Source organism: Pituophis catenifer, unplaced genomic scaffold (genome assembly GCF_029215685.1).
Source record: "Pituophis catenifer annectens isolate HBS135680 unplaced genomic scaffold, rPitCat1.0.hap2 SCAF_6, whole genome shotgun sequence".
NCBI lineage: Eukaryota > Metazoa > Chordata > Lepidosauria > Squamata > Colubridae > Pituophis > Pituophis catenifer.
Window position 1 is genome coordinate 44,291,187 of NW_027256886.1, and position 18,974 is coordinate 44,310,160.

At 41.0% G+C, this 18,974-nt stretch overlaps 1 protein-coding gene across 2 annotated transcripts in view; it reads right to left on the minus strand.

Annotated features, from left to right (window-relative positions):
- Window positions 1-267: 267 nt before the first annotated feature.
- Window positions 268-18,974, minus strand: part of LZTS2 (leucine zipper tumor suppressor 2) — a 56,177-nt gene continuing 37,470 nt past the window's right edge. For both annotated transcript variants that reach the window (XM_070945037.1, XM_070945036.1), the window contains 4 exons: window positions 8,962-9,372; window positions 7,481-8,071; window positions 5,412-5,681; window positions 268-4,416 (listed from right to left, as the gene is read on the minus strand). In XM_070945037.1, coding sequence (XP_070801138.1) covers window positions 3,748-4,416; window positions 5,412-5,681; window positions 7,481-8,071; window positions 8,962-9,342 — 1,911 coding nt within the window. In that variant the 5' untranslated portion in view covers window positions 9,343-9,372 and the 3' untranslated portion in view covers window positions 268-3,747. The remainder of the gene's footprint in view (window positions 4,417-5,411; window positions 5,682-7,480; window positions 8,072-8,961; window positions 9,373-18,974) is intronic.

The following is an 18,974-nucleotide window of genomic DNA, read 5'->3' on the forward strand; positions in this document are numbered from 1 at the left end:
TATTTCTCATATGGAACAATTGTCAGCTGTTTACAAAGTGCCGCCACCAGCCAGAGTGGAAGAAAAAAATGCAATACTGGTAGAAGTCCATTTAGACCCAGGAATGAGAGCAGGGATGAGAAATTACTAAGCATACTCTGTGCTATAAATGTTCAAATCTGCCTTTGTCCACCATTAGGATAATTCCATCCTCTGCTCGTCCTTCCACGATTCACTGTCCCATCCATCAAATTTACATGTGACTTTTTCTTAAAAGAAAACAAACAATTTCTTAGTTGTTGTTTTTTATTTCACACTTTTCTTTTGGTTTGTACAAGAAATTTACACCACCTGGAAAATATACAATTTCAGAAATAAAGTAAAAGAAAAATATAAAGTGGTGCTTAAAGTGGGTTAAGCGAGAGGTATAGGTTGCTAATAGTTATAGAAATGACATGCACCAAGCTTTTCCTTTGGTCTAATGGTGGTGTATCAACACATCCATTTTGCAAGCTCTCGTAACAGGGGGGAAAAGGGCATAATGTCCAGAAGTGAACTCAGATGGCCTCTTCTCTTGGAATGCACAGAATTTCCAGAGTGTAGCTAAATGCCATCATCCTCTTGAAAATAGTCCCAAACTCTAGCTGGGCTACTACACCCTTCACAATTTTTTCTATCTGTTCATTTTTGCATGAAGAAGAATAAGAGGACCTGAAGCAAAAGTTACACTAAGCTAGCAGAAAGCATCTGCTCTCTATTCTAGCAATATGGCAATTCTTCCCAGATTGGCCTAAATAGGATGTCAAAACTACAGTATGCGGTACTTTGGCTGCTTCCCAGCCAAAGCACCAATTCTGGGCAGTTGACTTTTTTATAGCCAGAGGAAAAAGGCTAACAAAATCTAACCAAGCTGACATAGTGGTTTGATTCTCATGGGCTGGAACCAAAATATAAAACCTGCTATGAGGGTCCTTTATTCAACCCACTGATCCAAATCTCTTCAGCCTCTTGCAACCTCAAGGAAGTTTGTTTACTTTATCCTGAAAAGAGGACTCATCTCTCTCCAGGAAAGAGAGCACTTCGATCTGTAGTTAACTGGCTATTTTGTCAACCCATTTCCTTTGGGAATGGCTTTTCTGCAGTTCACAATTTTGACTCACCCTGTATCACTGACCATTTTTCTCCTGAGCATACACTGGAAGACAAAGAGAAGGTCAGTTAACAATCTAGTAGCCCCAGGGGTGGTATTCACTTACCTTCGCTACCAATTTGCAAATGTGAGCGCGCGTGCGTGCTCGCTACGCTCGCATGCGCCTCCTCCATGCATGCACAGAGCCTTCTGTGCATGCACAGAGGGTCAAAAACGGGACGTGATGACGTCCGGGCGGGTGAGCAGAGCCTCCCGCCTCTACCGGATTGTGCGATCCGGATAGAGCCAGCTGAATTTCACCACTGAGTAGCCCCCACATCTTTCTTTATAGAAGACTGGGTAAGGTCCACATTACCCTCTGCAAACAGAACTTTTCTTTGAAAGGAGCTCCTTGCAGTTGTCACTGGCCTGTGAGGGTAGGAAATCAACAGTAGGTCTGGACTGAGTACCCACTGAAATTATTCTATCCAAATGAAATCGATAAACTTGATTCGAGTACAGATGCATGGACAGCTTTAAAGGAGAGGAAGCTGCATAGACTAGGAACCATATTCTGGTATTCAATTAGTCTTGATCGGATTACAAAAGTAATTATTGTACCCCAACAGGATAGACTGCCCTGCAAACATTTGTAGGATTTCACAATGATATGGTTCAGACTAGACCAAATCTTGCAAAGATAATGGGAAGGGAATATGGATGCCTGGGAAATGGAGCTTCCAGAACTATAGAGGAAATTGTAGAAGGAAACAAGACTATTATCAGGGAAATGTAGGAGATTTAAACTCAGCCATCTTTGACCCTCAAATAAACGACATGGATGTTGTTGGGCAAACAGGTAGAGGCTGGAAAAGGTGAGTGGTGAGAGAGACATACCTAGGCAAGCAAGATCATGAGAAAGATACTCTGAGTAGCATTCCAACCAAAGACAGAAAAGGTAGGTAAGGGGAAGGGGAGTCATCCAGATCCCCTCACAGTCAATAGGTGAGCTATGCTTAGGCTTTATTTTAAAATTCACCCTTCAAGAAGGGAAAGGAGGGCAGTGATGACAAAGTAATAAAAACAGAAGCAGTGGAGCCAAAATATTTGGTATAGAGCTGGGATGAGTGGTTGAAGGGAAGAAATATTCTGGATTTTTTTTTTTAAAAAAAGTAAAATAAGTGCACAAAATCTAGTGACACTGAATTCCAACATTTTATCTGCCAAATTTTGGTGCCATAATCTAGAGATAGGCTCCTGGGATAACCAAATCCTGAGATCTGTTTTAAGTATCTTTGGCTTTTATAATACACTCTTATACATGCTTACCAAGAAGCAAATCCCACTGAGTTGAACACTCTTACTCTCAGGTAAGTCACTAATACGGATGCAGCAATATGTTTGGGGGGAGGGGGGTTTAGGTGAGAGAGAGAGAGACTAGGTCTCTGTTTCCATAGCACTGGAGCCAGTATGCTTTCCCTTAAAAAAAAAACTTAGCATAGGATCTTCCTATAAAGCTTTTTGTGGGGGAAGCCAAAGGACTACATGTATTCCGCAATTCTTTTCGGCTTTTAAAAATAACAGAATTTAGAATCCTGAGAATCAGCTTTGAACCTAGTAAAATTTATTAACATTTTTGTCCTATAAAAAGAAATAAGCTTGGACTAATGCCCAGATCCCCAATTCTTTGGCCCACATCATCTATTGGCCAAAGAATTGCCTACAAAGGTCCTTGCCCTTCCTAACTACAGGATGCATGTGCAAAAAAGGAAATAAATGCAAATGTTTTTCATCTGCACCGTAACAGGGTCCATAGTAAAGGTTTTGATTGTATGCATTTATGTGTTTGGATTTAAAAAAAAAGAGATAGACTTCACATACAGCAGAGAAGTGGACTAAAAATCCAAGAAAAGCCTTCTATAGACAAAGCTTCCTCAGCCAGCCTAAAACTGGCATCTAACTGGATTAGCAGCTAATTAGCTGTTGAACAGCCAAATCTCCCCAAATTCAGCAAATGGTGGCTGACAGTCCATGAGGTCATTACATAGAGGTAACAGAGGAGCAGAGTAGAAGCAAAAATGCTCTACACAATCCTGGCATTCCCATCCATGCTACCCTCATCTCCAACCAACCCAAAGAGCAAGAGGCAAGTGGTGATTCCCAAGGTCTTACAGAAGGCCAATTAACATTGGGACTTGAAAGGCAGCAGCGTTTAATAGCCCCTTACAAAAGCAAAGGCTATTCCTGCTTCATTTCCAGTGAAATGGTGGAATAAAGGCTGCTGCTGCCTTCAAAGAAAGGATTTGAATTCTCCTTCTCCTAGGTTGGCCAGGAAATCTTTAACCAGGTCCTCCTATACCTCCTAGAGTTAAGGCAAGCTGCCTGGCTTCACACACTATTCTACTTTTAATAGCCATTAAACTGTTGACTTACTGAGAGTTCATGACCAAGTTTAAATGACAGAACAAGTTCTATCACTGGGATTTATGACTGGAAAGGTAACTCTTTCCACTACTGAACTGAGGCTCACTGCATTCTCGGTCGCTCAGTCAGACAAAATCCCAGAGAAACATGCTCTAGCCTGGCCAATATCCCTTTGTGGCAGTGTGGCCCATTCACTCCGGCTTCCCCAGGCATGTTCAGATCTCAGTAGCTGCAATCTCCTCCAAGCAGATGCCTTCACTTCCATGCAGCTCATATTCATCCATGTCCCGGGCCTCAAGTTCAAGACTGAGATGGCGTAGTTGGCACTCTAAATCGCGATTGTGCCGATACATCTGGATGTAATTGTGCTGCAGTTGCTTCTGGTAGCGGATGACCCTGTCCTTCTCACTTTGCCAAGTGATACGCTCAGCCTGGAAAACTTCCCGTTGCTCCTCCCCACGGCGTCGCTCACACAATAGCTCTGTGCGCAGCCGTTCAGCTTGTGCACGCAAACCCTGCAGGGTATCCGCTGCTTGTCGCTGAGCTTTTACCTCATCACATTCAGCCAACAGGGGGCAGAGTTCTCCACTAGTGCTGCGCAAGGCATCTAATTCGTGCTCCAACCGCCCTACCTTCTCACGTAGCAGCTCTGCTTCACTCTTGCGCCTGGCCAGCTCATTGGCACATACTTCTAACTCCATTGCCTTGGTACGAGCCATCTCCTGCAAACTTAAGGCCTGTTCTTCGCTTGTCTGCAGCTCAGCCCGTGCTTCTCTCAGTTGGGCCCTTAGTAACACTAGCTCATTACCCCGCTGCACAACCTCTGCATGAGACTCCTTCAGCTGTTGCTTCAGTAATGAGATCTCACCTGCCTTCTGGCAAACCTGATGGGAAGGAAAAGAGATATAAGATGACAGGGAACATGCCACAATGTTCCATTTCAAGTTCAGCAGAGCTAAGATCTGATTCTGTGATCTGAATGATGAGAACACCTGTTGTCTTTCGGTTCAGGAATAAAAATGGACTGAGACAGATCACAACTCAAAGTTGCCTTCGTGTCAGCAGAGAATGAGATTGAAAAGACTTCAAACAACCCAGTAATGTCAATGGGATTAACATTCTCCTGTTCTTCTGCACATACAGTAGATCAGCAAACAGAAAGTATTTCAGGGCAACAAAACACTTCTTCTCTCATTATTTCCCCTGTTCTGCTGCCCTTCCCTACATTATTTCCAAGACCATTATCAGAATACGATAAAAAATTGTGTGTTTGTTTATCTGGGATTCATATTAACCCTTATTTTATTTAATTACATTTTTTTTCTTTTTTACGACAGTCCCTTAATGCAGGGTAGAGTTGGGATGGAGATTGAGCGTTTACTGGCAAGATGCTCCTCCTTACAGCTACATGGAGCAGATATTTTTTTCTTTATGCTCTAGAAGAGAAACATCTGCCACTACCTAGGATTGAACTCTCAACCTTCTGAGTGGGAGGTGAACATCTTCACCACTAGGCCACCACACTATTCATTTAATCACAATTAACTGAGTAAAATACAGTTGGCTGAATCCTTATGATACACTGAGCTATAAACCAGAGATAAAAATCTATATTAAATAGAATTGTATTTTATGACTTAATATAATGTGTGAATTGTGTGTTAGAATGTGAGAGAGTCCATGGACTGCTAGTGTGACTGATTTGCAAAATAGTGGTGCAGTATACTTACTGGAAAAGTAAGCTTGATCTCTCTCTCTCTCTCTAACCTGTCATTGTCTAGCTAGCTGGAGGGAGGATAAGAATCCCCATTCCTAATGCTGATGCCTCGCTCAGTTCCATGACTTTCAAGAACTACGGAAGAGCATCCCTCCTACTTACCTCCCACTTGGTCTCTTCCAACCGGGGGCCCAGCTCAGTGTGTTCCCGCTCAAAGGTGGCACAGCGCTGCTCCAGCAGCTCACGCTCGGCCAGCAGCTGCACAAAATCCTCCTGGAGTTTCTTCTTCTCCTGCTGCAGCTGGTAAATCTGTAGTTGCAACACCTGCTGACTACGCTGAGCCTTTTGGGCCGATTGCTGCAGCTTAGTACTGAAGCCCTGCCGGAGCTCTTCCATCTCCTCTTCACACCGCCTCTGCTTTTCCTCATAGACCTGGAAGGAAGATGGGGGAAACCAATGTTAGAAACTAGCACTGACATATAACCAACTCCTTGGATTCTTAAGTTCACCACAAAATACAGGTAGTCCTCAACATACGACCGTTCCAAGTTACAATGGCACTGGAAAAAGTGACTTTATGACCGTTTTTCACACTTATGACCGTTGCAGCATTCCCATAGTCACATGATCAAAATTTGGATGCTTGACAACCGGTTCATATTTATGACCATTGCAGTGTCCCGGGGTCATGCAATCACCATAATTCTGACAAGCACAGTCAATGGGGAAGCCCAATTCACTTGAAAATCTTGTTACTGATTTAACAACTGCAGTGATTCACTTAACAAATGTAGCAAGAAAAATTGTAAACTGGAGCAAAACTCACATAACCAATTTCTCACTTAGCCACATAAATTCTGGGCTCAGCTGTGGTCGCAAGTCGAGGACTACCTGTAGTCCCTTTGTATCCTGGGCTTTCTGTAACTGTGATCCTCCTTCCCAAAAGTTGCCTCAAACTAGGAGGTCAATGTTACTCCTTCGCATAACTGTAGCTCTTTAAGTTCTAAGGAAGACAGTAAGTTGTGGGCAGTCTGTTAAGGAAGACCCTGGACTATAAATATTAAAGGAAGACAGAATTATACTTCTAGGAGTGCCACAGTGGTTGTTCGAGACAGGAAGAGAACAAAGTTTGAGAAAGAGATTAAAACAGAGATGAAAATAGTGCAAAAAAACCCACAACAACCAGTCACATGATTCAGAGGGTGAAGCAAACTCTTTATAAAGACAAAATTACAACACTGAGATCTATTTGGCGATTTTAAAAATAAAAGCAAGAAAGATAGAGATATATACAATTCTATATGGTGAAGAATTGAAAAGGAAAAATGATTTTACATCTTTTCTAACTCTACTCTGAGATTAACCAGTGAAGCTGAACAATAGAAGATTCAGGAACCAATATTTATTTGCATAGCACTTAGCTAAACTGAATTTTATTACACAATGAATCTACCAACTTAGATGACTTTAAAAGGGAATTAGACAAATTCACGAAGCACTTCACTATTAGTCATGATGGCAATATGCCACCACCCAAATCAGAAGCAGCATGTCTTTGCATACTGAGCTATTCAGCACATAACAAAGCTATAACACTGACCTCTAGCTGACTACACTAAAATACAAGACTTTAGACTAGGGAACTTTTTATATGGCCTAACAGCGGTCTTCTTATTGGCAAGAAGATTTTACATGCAGGTACATGCAACCATTCTTAGGTTACATTAGATCTCGGCAGAAATACTCCAAAATTACCCGCCTACATCATAAATGATAATAAAATTGTAAGATATATTCCAGGAATTATTTATATGGAGGAAAGATCAAAGGAATAAAAGTTGAAGCAGCTAATAATAGAAGAACCAATCACAATAATGAAAATTAAATGATATTGCTAATTAATCCTTACAGAAGATTGACTGTTTTCCAGCAGTATTCCACTCGGTGCACCCACCCTTTTTCTCCACTGAGGCTGCCAAAAATAAGGGGAAAACAAATCTGGCACTTGGCCTGTCTGATCTGACCCGCAAGGAAGCTCATATTTCCTGCAAGTTGTTGAACATAATCCAACCAGTTCCAGCCCTAAACCAGCTGCTACATGGAAGTTGCCTACCAGTCACTGATAAGGACAGCTTTCCTGCAGAAGCAGTTTTTAGAAAACAAACATTCCCTCCCGCCCCTGTATATCAGAAAGAGCAATAATAATACCCTCATTCCCACCCCCAGCTTACCTGGCAAATGGCCACCTCATTCTCATCCAGACTCTCTCTTAAATGCTGCAGCTCAGCTTCACGCTCCCTCAGCTTCTCTTCAAGTTCATGGACAAGAAGGGCTTCATCCGCGCCATTGTGCATAGGGGAACGCCCCCCACAGGAGCCACTGTCAGAGGAAGGGTGCCCACGGCCACTCAGGGAACCCGTGCTCTTGCTTGAGGATGACCGCCCACTGTCTGAATTTGATGGGCCAGTAAGACCGCGTGAGCTGCCGCTGCCATGGTTGTCAAGGTTAGCATGGCCTATGGAGATGCTGACTGGCTCTATTTGCTGGCTGCCCCCCGTGCTGTATGTGGGAAGGCTGGAAAGGGAATTACGCCCAGAGTCTGACATTGTCCCAGAGTGGGAGCTGGTGCGGCAGCTCAAAGAACTGAGCTTCTCTGTAGTGGTTACAGCATTGGCACCAAAGAGCTGGGCTAGGCTGGATTGGCTCTCAGAGAGCACCGAAGTCCCAGGACGCAGAACCAAGTGGCTCTGCAGTGGGAGGTTGCGGTTCTTGGGCATAACTGGCTTGAAGGCTGTGGGGCGAATTAGCGTCTTCTCTATGTTCTGAGAAACAGCAAAAAAGAAGAACTTAATGAAGGAAGGACAAATTAACTAAAACCCTCTCCCCTTAATACGCTTTCAGTAAGCCTCAAGCAGAAATACCACATTTCATAAAGTAAAAGACGGCTCCTCTTTATCCTCATACAAGGTTAGTGGACATTTGTTTCAGATAGTGCGTCATTTTCTTTATCTGGCTAGGAACAGTTCCCAGCCTAGGAAGGCTATCACAATTGGCCACTTACAGCCAACAGAGATAGAAACAACTCACAACCTTCTTTAATCAGTGTGGACCGGTTGGCAGATCTTCCTCACTCCTATGTTGCTAGAGAAGCGGGGGAGGGGGCGGGAACCCTCTGATTGATATTATATGTTTTCTGAAAAGGTGAACCACATGCTTTCACTACAAAATTAAAGCGTAGGAAAAGTTTGGCAGGCCCACTGGGGCAAGGAGGAGCATTATGATTTTTTTTTACTGTTCAATTTGTATTCATTGTCATATAGATCAGAAATTGGCAAGCTGTAGCCCTCAAGCTTTTTTTTTTTTTTTTTTGGCAGTCCCCCAAAACATTCAGGATAATGCCACAAAGATTCTTAGAACAGATACTGAATAAGAATGGCATAGTTTTCCTCCATTATTTTATAGATGTCAAGTGAAATAAATATGTCTCCCAAAAATTGAACCTCTCCATTTCATTTGTGTGGAAAATCTCAAAAATGATTAAAGGGCCCAAATTCCAGCTCTAGCTCTATGGGTGAAATCATCTCCCTTGGCTACCAGGGGGAAAAAAATCAAATGAAGCATAAGTTCTCCAAGCCTATTCACCAATAGATAACCTATCCTTGCTCTAAACGGAAAGATCTAATGGTCCTGCCAAAATATTGCTGCTTCTTACCTTCTCAAGTTTCCCCGAAACAGGGACCAACTTGGGAGGTGGTCCACGGATGATGCCACTCCGTGGCTTGTCATCCTGGAGATCTTCTGCATCACTACAGGGGCTGATGGGGGATACAGCTTCAGTCCAATCTTCTTCATTGCCGTAAGCATAGCTGGTCTTCTTTGTAGGGAGTCCATGGCACAGAAGCTCCTGGGAGCCAGCATTTCCACGCAGCGGGAAAGCACCAAACTCAGATGTGGCCTTATGGCAAGGCCGGCCTGAAATAAGGCTACTGACACTTCCCATGTTTGCAGGGGATGAGCTGGCACTAGTACAGAGTTGGGAAGCCCCTTCAGTGGCAGATTCAATGGAGACAGGCAAGGTCTGCACTATGGCCATGATGGTCACAGTAGAGCCTTTGCAGGTGATCTTAAAGAAAGAAAATATATATACCGGTATATATCTGTATCTATATATATCTATATAAACTGAGAATAGGCACTAAAGACAGTTAGATTACTTCAAGCTTTGTGTTTTGGCTATTTTTATGAAATGCATAAAAATCTGAATTTCTGCAAATCTGGACTAAGACTTACGTTCTATGAGGATGGGTTCACATAACAAAAAACTATGCCTAAAGAAATAAACTATACTTTACCTTAATGTGTTGACCAGGATGATACAACATATTAACAAATGACCCGACCCCCATTTTTTTTCTCAGTCTAGTGTGCTGTCTGATTCCCAGCTACTTTTAAACTGTATCAAAGACAATTGTTTGGAACTATGGTATTGATTCTGTTTATGACTTGGATGATTGGCAAGAAATATATATTTCCTGTTACCAAAATAATTAAAAGTTTAGAGATATCAAATTGCAATGAAACATAATATACTAGCTGAAATCAAGACCCTTACTCTCCTTGTCCAATATAATACATTATTATTAGTCATATTTAAATGATGGTTTTTAATGATATAAAACTGGGGAAAAAATAGCAGTAGCTGATGGATATACAGATTTATTGAAAAACTTTACTGCCAGTTTCATTATTATTACTGTACTGTAGTTTTAAGTCATAGAAATTTGGTTCTTCAAAAGGAAATATAAGAACTTTTGCCAATTGCCACTGGATAACAGTAGGCAATGCAACTTCTACCTTCCTCCCCCTTCTCACTCACTCACTCACTCTCTCTCTCTCTCTCTCTCTCTCTCTCTCTCTCTCACACACACACACACACACACACACACACACACACACACACAGAGAGAGAGACAGAGACAGAGAACAGCAGCCTGTCTAACCTTCCCAACATTAATTCAATTCCCCATATATAAAACAGTGCATGTCCTTCCTCTGTCCCCTGCCACATAAGCATGTGTTTTATGAAAATGATATCAGCAGAAGAGATAGCAAAGAGATTCACACTCTTGCTGTGTCTAGAGAGAAGTGGGGGACAGAGCTCAAACCTCTTCTGACTCAGGGTCCAATTCCTAGACCTGGCCTCTGTTAAGGACAACACAAACCAGACCTTGGACTCCATAAAGTTGTTTATTAGTTCCCAGCTCCATGCTCTACCAGACTACGGGTCATTGGAAAGATCTGTTAAAAATGCTAAATGGAGGAAGATGAAAGCAGTAGCTTTGGGGAGAATGGAAAACCTCAACATCAAGTGGAAAGAGAAGCAAAGAATAAGATAAAGAACAGAGACTTTGCATATTTCACATCTCATTCACACAGAAGACATCCATCTATTTGATTCAATTGTTATGCAGAGGCTGGTGTCAGTCATAGAAACAAGCTAGGAGACTTTGGGCCAGTCCAACTACTGCACAATGTTGTTTGGAAAGCGGAATTGGACAACAGAGTGTTATGTATGGACTGCCATTAGCTTTTGGAGAAAAGATAGGATAAAAAATAAACATTCTAAAATAGACTAAACTAAGATTGGGTAATTTATGGTTCAGCATATTACAAATCCAGCCTATATGTGTCTTTACTGGCATTTTGTGGTCATAAGGGTATCTACAATTCAGTTACAATAGTTATGACAGCCCTAATTCAAGTATAATATGGATTACTTATTTGAACGTACCAATTGAGCATACCATGCCAATACAACAACTGTACTTTGTTATATTAAATTTAGCATGTTATGTGAATCCAGCAAAAAAATATCAAAGTGTAGATTAAGAGGGCCAGGAAATTATATTAAAGCCTACTTTCCATGGATGGCGATGGTAGAGTGTTGTTTTTTTTTCTTCTTCCCTTGATTCAGGCAGACTTGCTAAATAAAGCATCAGCTCTTAGAGACTCTGTTATTTGCAAATCTTCCCATACTTCTCATGCCCTGGAGTTCTTACGCAGATGCTGTGTTTATATGAAAACCTAACTCAATTTTACTGGGATGAGGTGTTCGGGTGGGAGGGATGGTTTCTCTGTTTTGTTTGCTGAAAATGCCTCAAGTCTAATTTTGTTTCTATTCAATGTTGTTCTAAACAGATGCTGTACATGAGCTTCTATGTAAGTGTGTGTGTGTGTGTGTGTATACATACACGCACAATATCTAAATCTGAAAGATTCGGTATAATTAATCTAATGTTTCACTGCCGACCTCACAATTATTCAGCAGCAGTGAAGCTTCTATGCGTCACAGCACATACACACATCTATACACACAATCGTTCAGACACAGAGACCTCTTGCACCCATACCCAAGTGGCAGGAATAGAATAAGATCCATTATCATTTACAGAAAATTTTAACCTGCTACTTTCTAGGCATTTTAGGGGGGGGGGGGGGTTCCCTCTCTCTCAGGCTTTTATTTCAAAGGAGCATAATGTCACCTACCAGGGGAAACAGTAATAGCCCAAAACATGCTCATCTGGAAAGAAGATAAGCCCCTCCTGGCCCTTCAAGCTCTGGGGGTTAATGTGGATGACTTATACCATGATGGTTTATCCAGTTGCCTCTCCGAAGTATAAAGGGCTAGTATGGGTAATTGTAATAATAGATTTATATGCCTCCAAGAAAATTTGAGTGTGTCTGTTGTCCACCTTTCTTTGGCACTGTGAAGTGTTTACAAGCATTTTCTTTCTCCAGTTGTTCAAATCTCATGGACCAAAAACGTTACATAAAATGTTTTCGTAAATCCATCCCAGAATACCACTTGCACTTTCTGCAAGTGGATTCTCCCATTAATTAACGTGAAGTGTAGGAAGCACTTTATCCATTCAGGACCTGCAAAATCTTGTCTGGGGTGATAAATACAAGGATTCCAGGAGAGTTTTCCATGCTTTGCCAGCAACAAAGGAGAGGACTGGGATGGGGGATGGGGTGGGGTGGGGGAGTCCAAATAGCAACAACCGTAACAGCTGCCCCCCCTCCACTTCTACCAACATGGCCTCCCCCTCCCTTTGCTGCTGCCTATAGAACAGATTTCCTTTTTATAACCTGCCCTCTGTGCTGTGCTTTAAATAGAAAATGCCTGTATCTCCTGCTCCTGCTGGCAGTTCAGGATCATGAAGTGGAACTAACTCGCATTTATTTTAACCTTAGGCACTAGACCAGCCCTTGCTCAGCTCCATTTTGGACAGAGCTGAGTGTCACTAGCACTGCAAAAACAACACATCTGCAAAGGGATGCTGAGGAGATAGAACAACTATGACCTCTGATTTAATATTTTGGCTATGCTTCCCTCTCCCTCCCTCCCTCCCTCCCTCCCTCCCTCTCTCTCTCTCTTTTGCAAACATTTGCTTCTGTCCCATTGTCTGCTCTCTAATGAAAGACAAGCTCCTCCAATAATCCCCAGGGTAAGGAGGCTTAAGAGTTCATTGCACTTTTACTGGGATGATTAAAATGAAAGATTCTTGTTCTTGATTTTTAAAGCAAAGACAAGTTTCTGGATAAGACCTCTTAAGTTACACCTATAAATGCAGATATGTAAATCAGAATTACAGCTGGTCCTTGACTTACAAGCATTATTTAATTACCATTTAATGACTCATGACCAGTTCTCTCACTTATAATGGTTCCAGCATTCCCAAAGTCACACAACCAAACTTCGGATGCTTGGCAACTGACGTGTATTTACAATGGTTTCAGTGTCATGGGGCCCTGAGGTTGTCATTTGCCATTTTCCTAGAGAGCTTCTGATAAGCAAAGTTAATGGAGGAAATCAGATTCACTTAATGACCGCATGATTAACTTAACAACAGTAGTAATTACAACAACAACAAGTAGTAATTCTTGTAACCATGGCAAAAAAGGCATAAAATGAGGCACAACTCATTTAATATCTGTCTTGTTTAGCAAAGGGGATTTTGGGCTCATTTGTGGCTATAAGTCGAGGACTATCTGTACTTTAGACTAAGGCAACCATCAATTCTGGAGGGAACAAAAAGTGCAGAGTTTCTGATATAGTAATCCTTCTCCCCAAATATGGTCAGAAACTTGACAAGACGTTAAGTACCGGACACAAATTACAGAAGAGAAGGAATAATGATCACCCTGCTTCTGATCATCAAGCAAAACCTAATGTATAATACAGAGTCATGTTACACAAGCTTTAATATCACAAAGAAAATACAATAATATGTAAAATCAGATTAAATTAGGTCCTGAATGTGTCATGATTCCATGATTCCAATAGGGGGTCTCTCTCAGTATTGTGAACGCAGCTCCCATTATTTCCGACCACCCCCAGCCATGTTGACTGATGCTGCCGGAGTTATAAGAAAATAATTTTTTTTAAAAAAAACAATTCATTCAGTTATCCCCATTTCTCACAGATTAAACATAGACCAAGTTTTCTTCTTGTGCTACAACTGTTCATCAATCCAAGACGTTTGCTTCATTAACGATTATTTCTATATTATTCCCCTTTTCTATGTCATCTCTCCTTTCCTTATTCCTCTCTGCCCTCCCTCTCACCCTCACCCACAGCTGTGAGTACATTTAATCTTCTGCTGTTAACTATACTCCATGCATCAGATGAAGTGGGCTGTGATCCATCAAAAGCTTATGCAATAAGAAACTACTTTGGCCATTACATGATATACGGTAAGCACATTTTGTTATTTTTGCCACCAAAAAACCCCAAGCACAGCTACTCCTCTAGAAACATTAGGAGGGAATCCACCTAGACATAATCTGATACTATCAGGATATTCTGGGCTGTAGCTCACATAATTCCTAGCTAGCATGGTCACTTCTTCTTTGGATAGAACTGCAAGTTGCCTGAGGTTGAATAATTCTGTTCAGTTCAGTATTCTTTGCACTCACTGGCAGCAACTCCACGTTTTCCGATTCTACTCCTAGATGTACCTGATGATGCTAGTTAGTAGACCCAGAATATTAACAGAATAACAAAATAAGAGAGTTGGAAGGCATCTTGGAGGTCTTCTAGTCCAACTCGCTCCTCAAGCAGGAAACCCTATACCATTTCAGTCAAATGGTTGTCTCTTCTTAAAAACTTCCAGTGATGGAGCACCTACAACACAAGTGTCAAACTCGTTGTGTCACGTTGCCATCACATGATGTTTCACGTCGTTTTTCCCATTCACAAAGCTGGGGTTGGCATGGCCTGTGCATGATGCATCCGACCAGCGGGCCGCCAGTTTGACACCCCTGACCGAAAACTTCTGGAGGCAAATTGTTCCACTGATTAATTGTTCTAACTGTCAAGAAATTTCTTAGTTCTAAATTGGTTCTCTCCTTGATTAGTTTCTATCCACTGCTTCTTGTCTTGCTTTCAGGTACTCCCAAACCCCCGGGCTGCGGCCCACTACCGGGCCATGGCTGGTTCAGAACTGGGTCGTGAGAGTGGCGGGTGCTTCACAAGAACCTGACACTCGCACAAGTGGAGCTGCATGCGTGAATGGTGGGCACTTGTGCTCACCCGCGCAGCTCCACTTGCGTGAGCAGTGGGAACTTGCGCTTGTGCAAATGGAGCTGTGCACATGCCCATGCCCATGCCTGCCACTCACATGGAACTATCCTCAGTCCCCCCCCCCTCCTTGCACCAGGCCGCCAAGCCAGAAATGTTGGGAGCCGCTGCTCTGGAGAATAAGTTGACACCTTCTTCTTATGGCAGCCCCTTAGATATTGGGACACTGCTATCATGTTAACCTGATCCTTCTTTTCATTAAACTAGACAAACCCAATTCCAGCAACGGTTCTTTATATGTTTTAGCTTCCAGTCCCCTAATCGTCTTTGTTAGTCTTCTCTGCACTCTTTTTAAAGTCTCAACATCTTTTTTTACATTGTGGCGACCAAAACTGGAGGCAGCGTTCCAAGCATGGTCTTACCAAGGCATTATAAAGTGGAATTAACACTTCACTATCAGCATTGACAGAATACCAGCTTCTCCTTTTTTTAATTTATTTTTAATGTTTAAAATATTACCAAATCGAGCAAGGCAAACAGTGGTATTTGTAGGCACATTGGTACCCTAGGCACAGCACTAGAGATCTCAGAAAAAGACCCATGAACAGTCAATTTTGACAAAGGGAACACATGATTGAATCAAAGCTTTGAGCTGGTAGAAATAAAAGATCAAATGCAATTTGTCCAGTGTCATGGATGTCTGTAGGCAGAAATGATACCATGTGCATTATGAGGTCATCGTTCGAATGAGATGAATTGCGTACTATGCATCAATTGCATCCCAAAGTAATTAACATAAATCAAATAATCCATGTCATTTGCGTAATAACATCATAATGTACATGATACCATGGCGGCTTAACACTTTAAGTTTAAAATTAGAAATGTGAAATCAGAAGAATTCAAAATTAAAAAGTCAGAGGAAACAATAGAGTGACCACAAGTGGGAGGAAAAAGAAAGGAAGCCAAAAAACAGAGAACTGCACTTAAATCAGTTAAACTGGACTGCAAATACTGAGCAAAAGAGTAACTTTTCTGTTTTGGGCATTGAAGGGCATTAGTGGAAAGATGTCAACAATAAACAACTGAATTTAGGGAGGTGTACATTTTTACAGAGTAGCAATATGAGTATTCAGGACAGAACAAATTTTATCAGTGAGCCTTCAACCAAATGAAAAATTTTGCTCCTTTGTATCACAAAACAATCTGTAACTATTAAATGGGCAGTACTTAAGATCTGAACAATGAGATAGAAAGCCTGGCGATATGATCTCTTTTAGAGAGGAGCTGCTTCTTTAAAGATATAATAGTGATCATAAGCAAGCCTACGAGGTTATCCAATTCTATTATTCAATTTACCAAATGACTTCTCGTGCTTTAAAATAATTCCCCATCTGACACAAATTTATTACTGTTCTAAGAGGAAAAAGGATCTGTAGCAGCTCTACTAAGTATGCCACATCCAGCTGCAAAGTCCAAAATGACAGAAAAGAAAGTTGTTTTTATTTGTTACTTTTAGTTATTGTCCAGATTTTTGAAGTCCAGAGACTTGCTACATTCCAAGCAATGGTGACAGAAAGTTACTGAGAAAGTAGGCCAATGTACTCACCAATCAAGATTAAATGGTGATGAAAAAGTTGCAACTTTATACATGTAGTAATCTTACAATGGGGTCACCCACAAGAGTTGGAATATAACTTTGTATTTGGAGATAATCGTAGGCTTCATTCTTCATCGTTTGATGAATAAGTGGGTACAATCATAACAGAACTGAAGAGAATTATCTTAAAAGTCTTCATTTCAATGAACGGAACAAGTTGATAACTGATTATACTGAAAGATGACTTTATGAACTTATCAGGGACAAAGTCACTCTCACAATTAATTGACTTAATTTTAAAATATGGGTGGTCCTTGATTTACAACAGTTCATTTAGTGACTGTTCAAAGTTACAACAGCACTGAAAAAAGTGACTTATGATTGTTTTTCACACCTATGACCGTTGCAGCATCCCCATAGTCACGTGATCCAAAGTCAGACTCGTGGCAATTGTTACATATTTATGATGATTACAGTGTCCCCGTCTCACCTTTTGCAAACCTCTGACAAGTAGAGTCAATGAGGAAGCCAGATTCACTTAACAACCGTATTGCTAACTTAACAACGGCAGTGATTCACTTAACAACTATGGCAAGAAAGGCAGTAAAATGAGGCAAAACTCACTGAACAAATGCCTACTAAAAATTTTGGGCTCAGTTCTGGTTGTACATTGAGGACTATGTGTACACTAGTTCTCTTGGCTACACAGAAAAAAAACCTATTTAAAGCATAAAAGCAGCATGAACTGTAACACTCAAAAGGGTTTTCTTATGTTCAAATACTGAAGTATTTTATGTTCAAGTGGCTGGATATGCAGTTTTATAGATTTGAGATTCTTCATAGGATCACTAAAGGATTCCTACTTCCTATTGGGCAGCCAATAATTGTTATAAATGAATAAATGTGGCTTAAAAAAACTTGCATTAAGCATGCCAAATAAGGTTTAAGCAGTTCAGTCTGGCCAAATAGACAGCTAAATTAAAATCAAACCAAGCCCTCCCCCCAAAAAATAAAATGATAAAGCAGTTTTCAGTGTGGTGGGGGATGCTCCCAAATTGTTCACTCACAGCATGGAAATCAAGGAAAAAAGAACCGTGTCGGAATTTTGGGGGTAAAATTAGAAACAGAGAAACCAAAAGTGTAACCACTATCTTATTCCATATGTTTTAATCTAAAGGTTGAAAATACAAACTCAGATGTACTTAATTCAAATTAGCTTCCCTGATTAAATCTGTCATATTGTGGCTGCATGTAAGGAACTGGAACAGAAATCTGCTGCCATCATTCAGGGCAGAGGGCCTGTCCATCTGGCCGAGCTTTGTCTACTCTGATCACCAGCAGCTCCCCAGGGTCTCAGACAGTGACCTTTCTATCAGCCGCTATTTCATCCTTTTAACTAGAAATGTCAGAGAATGAACCTAAAACCTTTTGTGTTCAGTAGCCTATGAAGGAGGGAAAATGCCTCACACTTAACATGTATACCAATTCACATACAAGTATTCCACGTTCATTAATCTGGTACAAACAAAATTTTCTGTTCTCAGTCTAATGCGGCATAATAACTTTCTAGTTCCTATAAGCATGTTTGAAAAGAACAGTGCTGCTGTCAACATTTTTCTTTGGTTGTGGCTAAATCCCCTTGGAGAAGCAACTCAGTCACATACCAGATGGTATAAACAATAGGTGTGAAACACTGAAGTTAGAATAGGCCCTCAGAAAACTACCCAAGGCAGATCACAATCTGATAGCCTGAATGGGTGACCACAGGGGCAACAGATCTTGAAGAGAAGATCAGGATCACATGATATTATCTGTGGAGCCTTCATCTCCCAATAAACAATTGCCTACAGTTGGCACAAATCAGTTAATCTTACTCAATGGCCTTCAAGAGAGTGAATCAGACTACAGCTCTATCATTCCTAATCAGCATGGCATTAGTTAAGACAGGAATATTTTTTTAAGCCACCATTTTTTTCAAAACCTTTTCTATGGCAATTGTTGTATGTGATTAGAAATATTCAAAAGGCAGTAATAATATAAAAATAATAATGTCACAAAAGTAATCCACAAAAGCTGCAGAAGTATAAAAAAATGTGAGACTACCCACAATGACCATATATCAAAGCTGATGCAAAATCCTTCTGCTATAAGCGTACATGTACACAACATAAACTGACAAAAAAAAATACAAAGATCTTGATGGGCTTTATGACTACATAATAGTATACCCAGCTACAGGAAACAGTAAATACTAATGGCTTTTAAAAGATTCTACCAGCAACAAGTATTCTTCCTGCTGTGTTAACATTTCTAGGTTTAAAAGCAATCCCAAATGGAGCATGTTATAATAATCTAGTTTGGATAAAACTGAATTTAAAACTGGAAAAAAAAAACATTTATTGGTAAAGTTCAGTGAAGCATTTTCCAACATTTATCTTTTGAAGGAAACATGCCCTCTCCAGCTCACACTTGCTACTACTCCTCATCCAGAGTACACATCTGTCCCAAAACTAGATCTGTATTGCAAGCAGTCTCCTGCTGC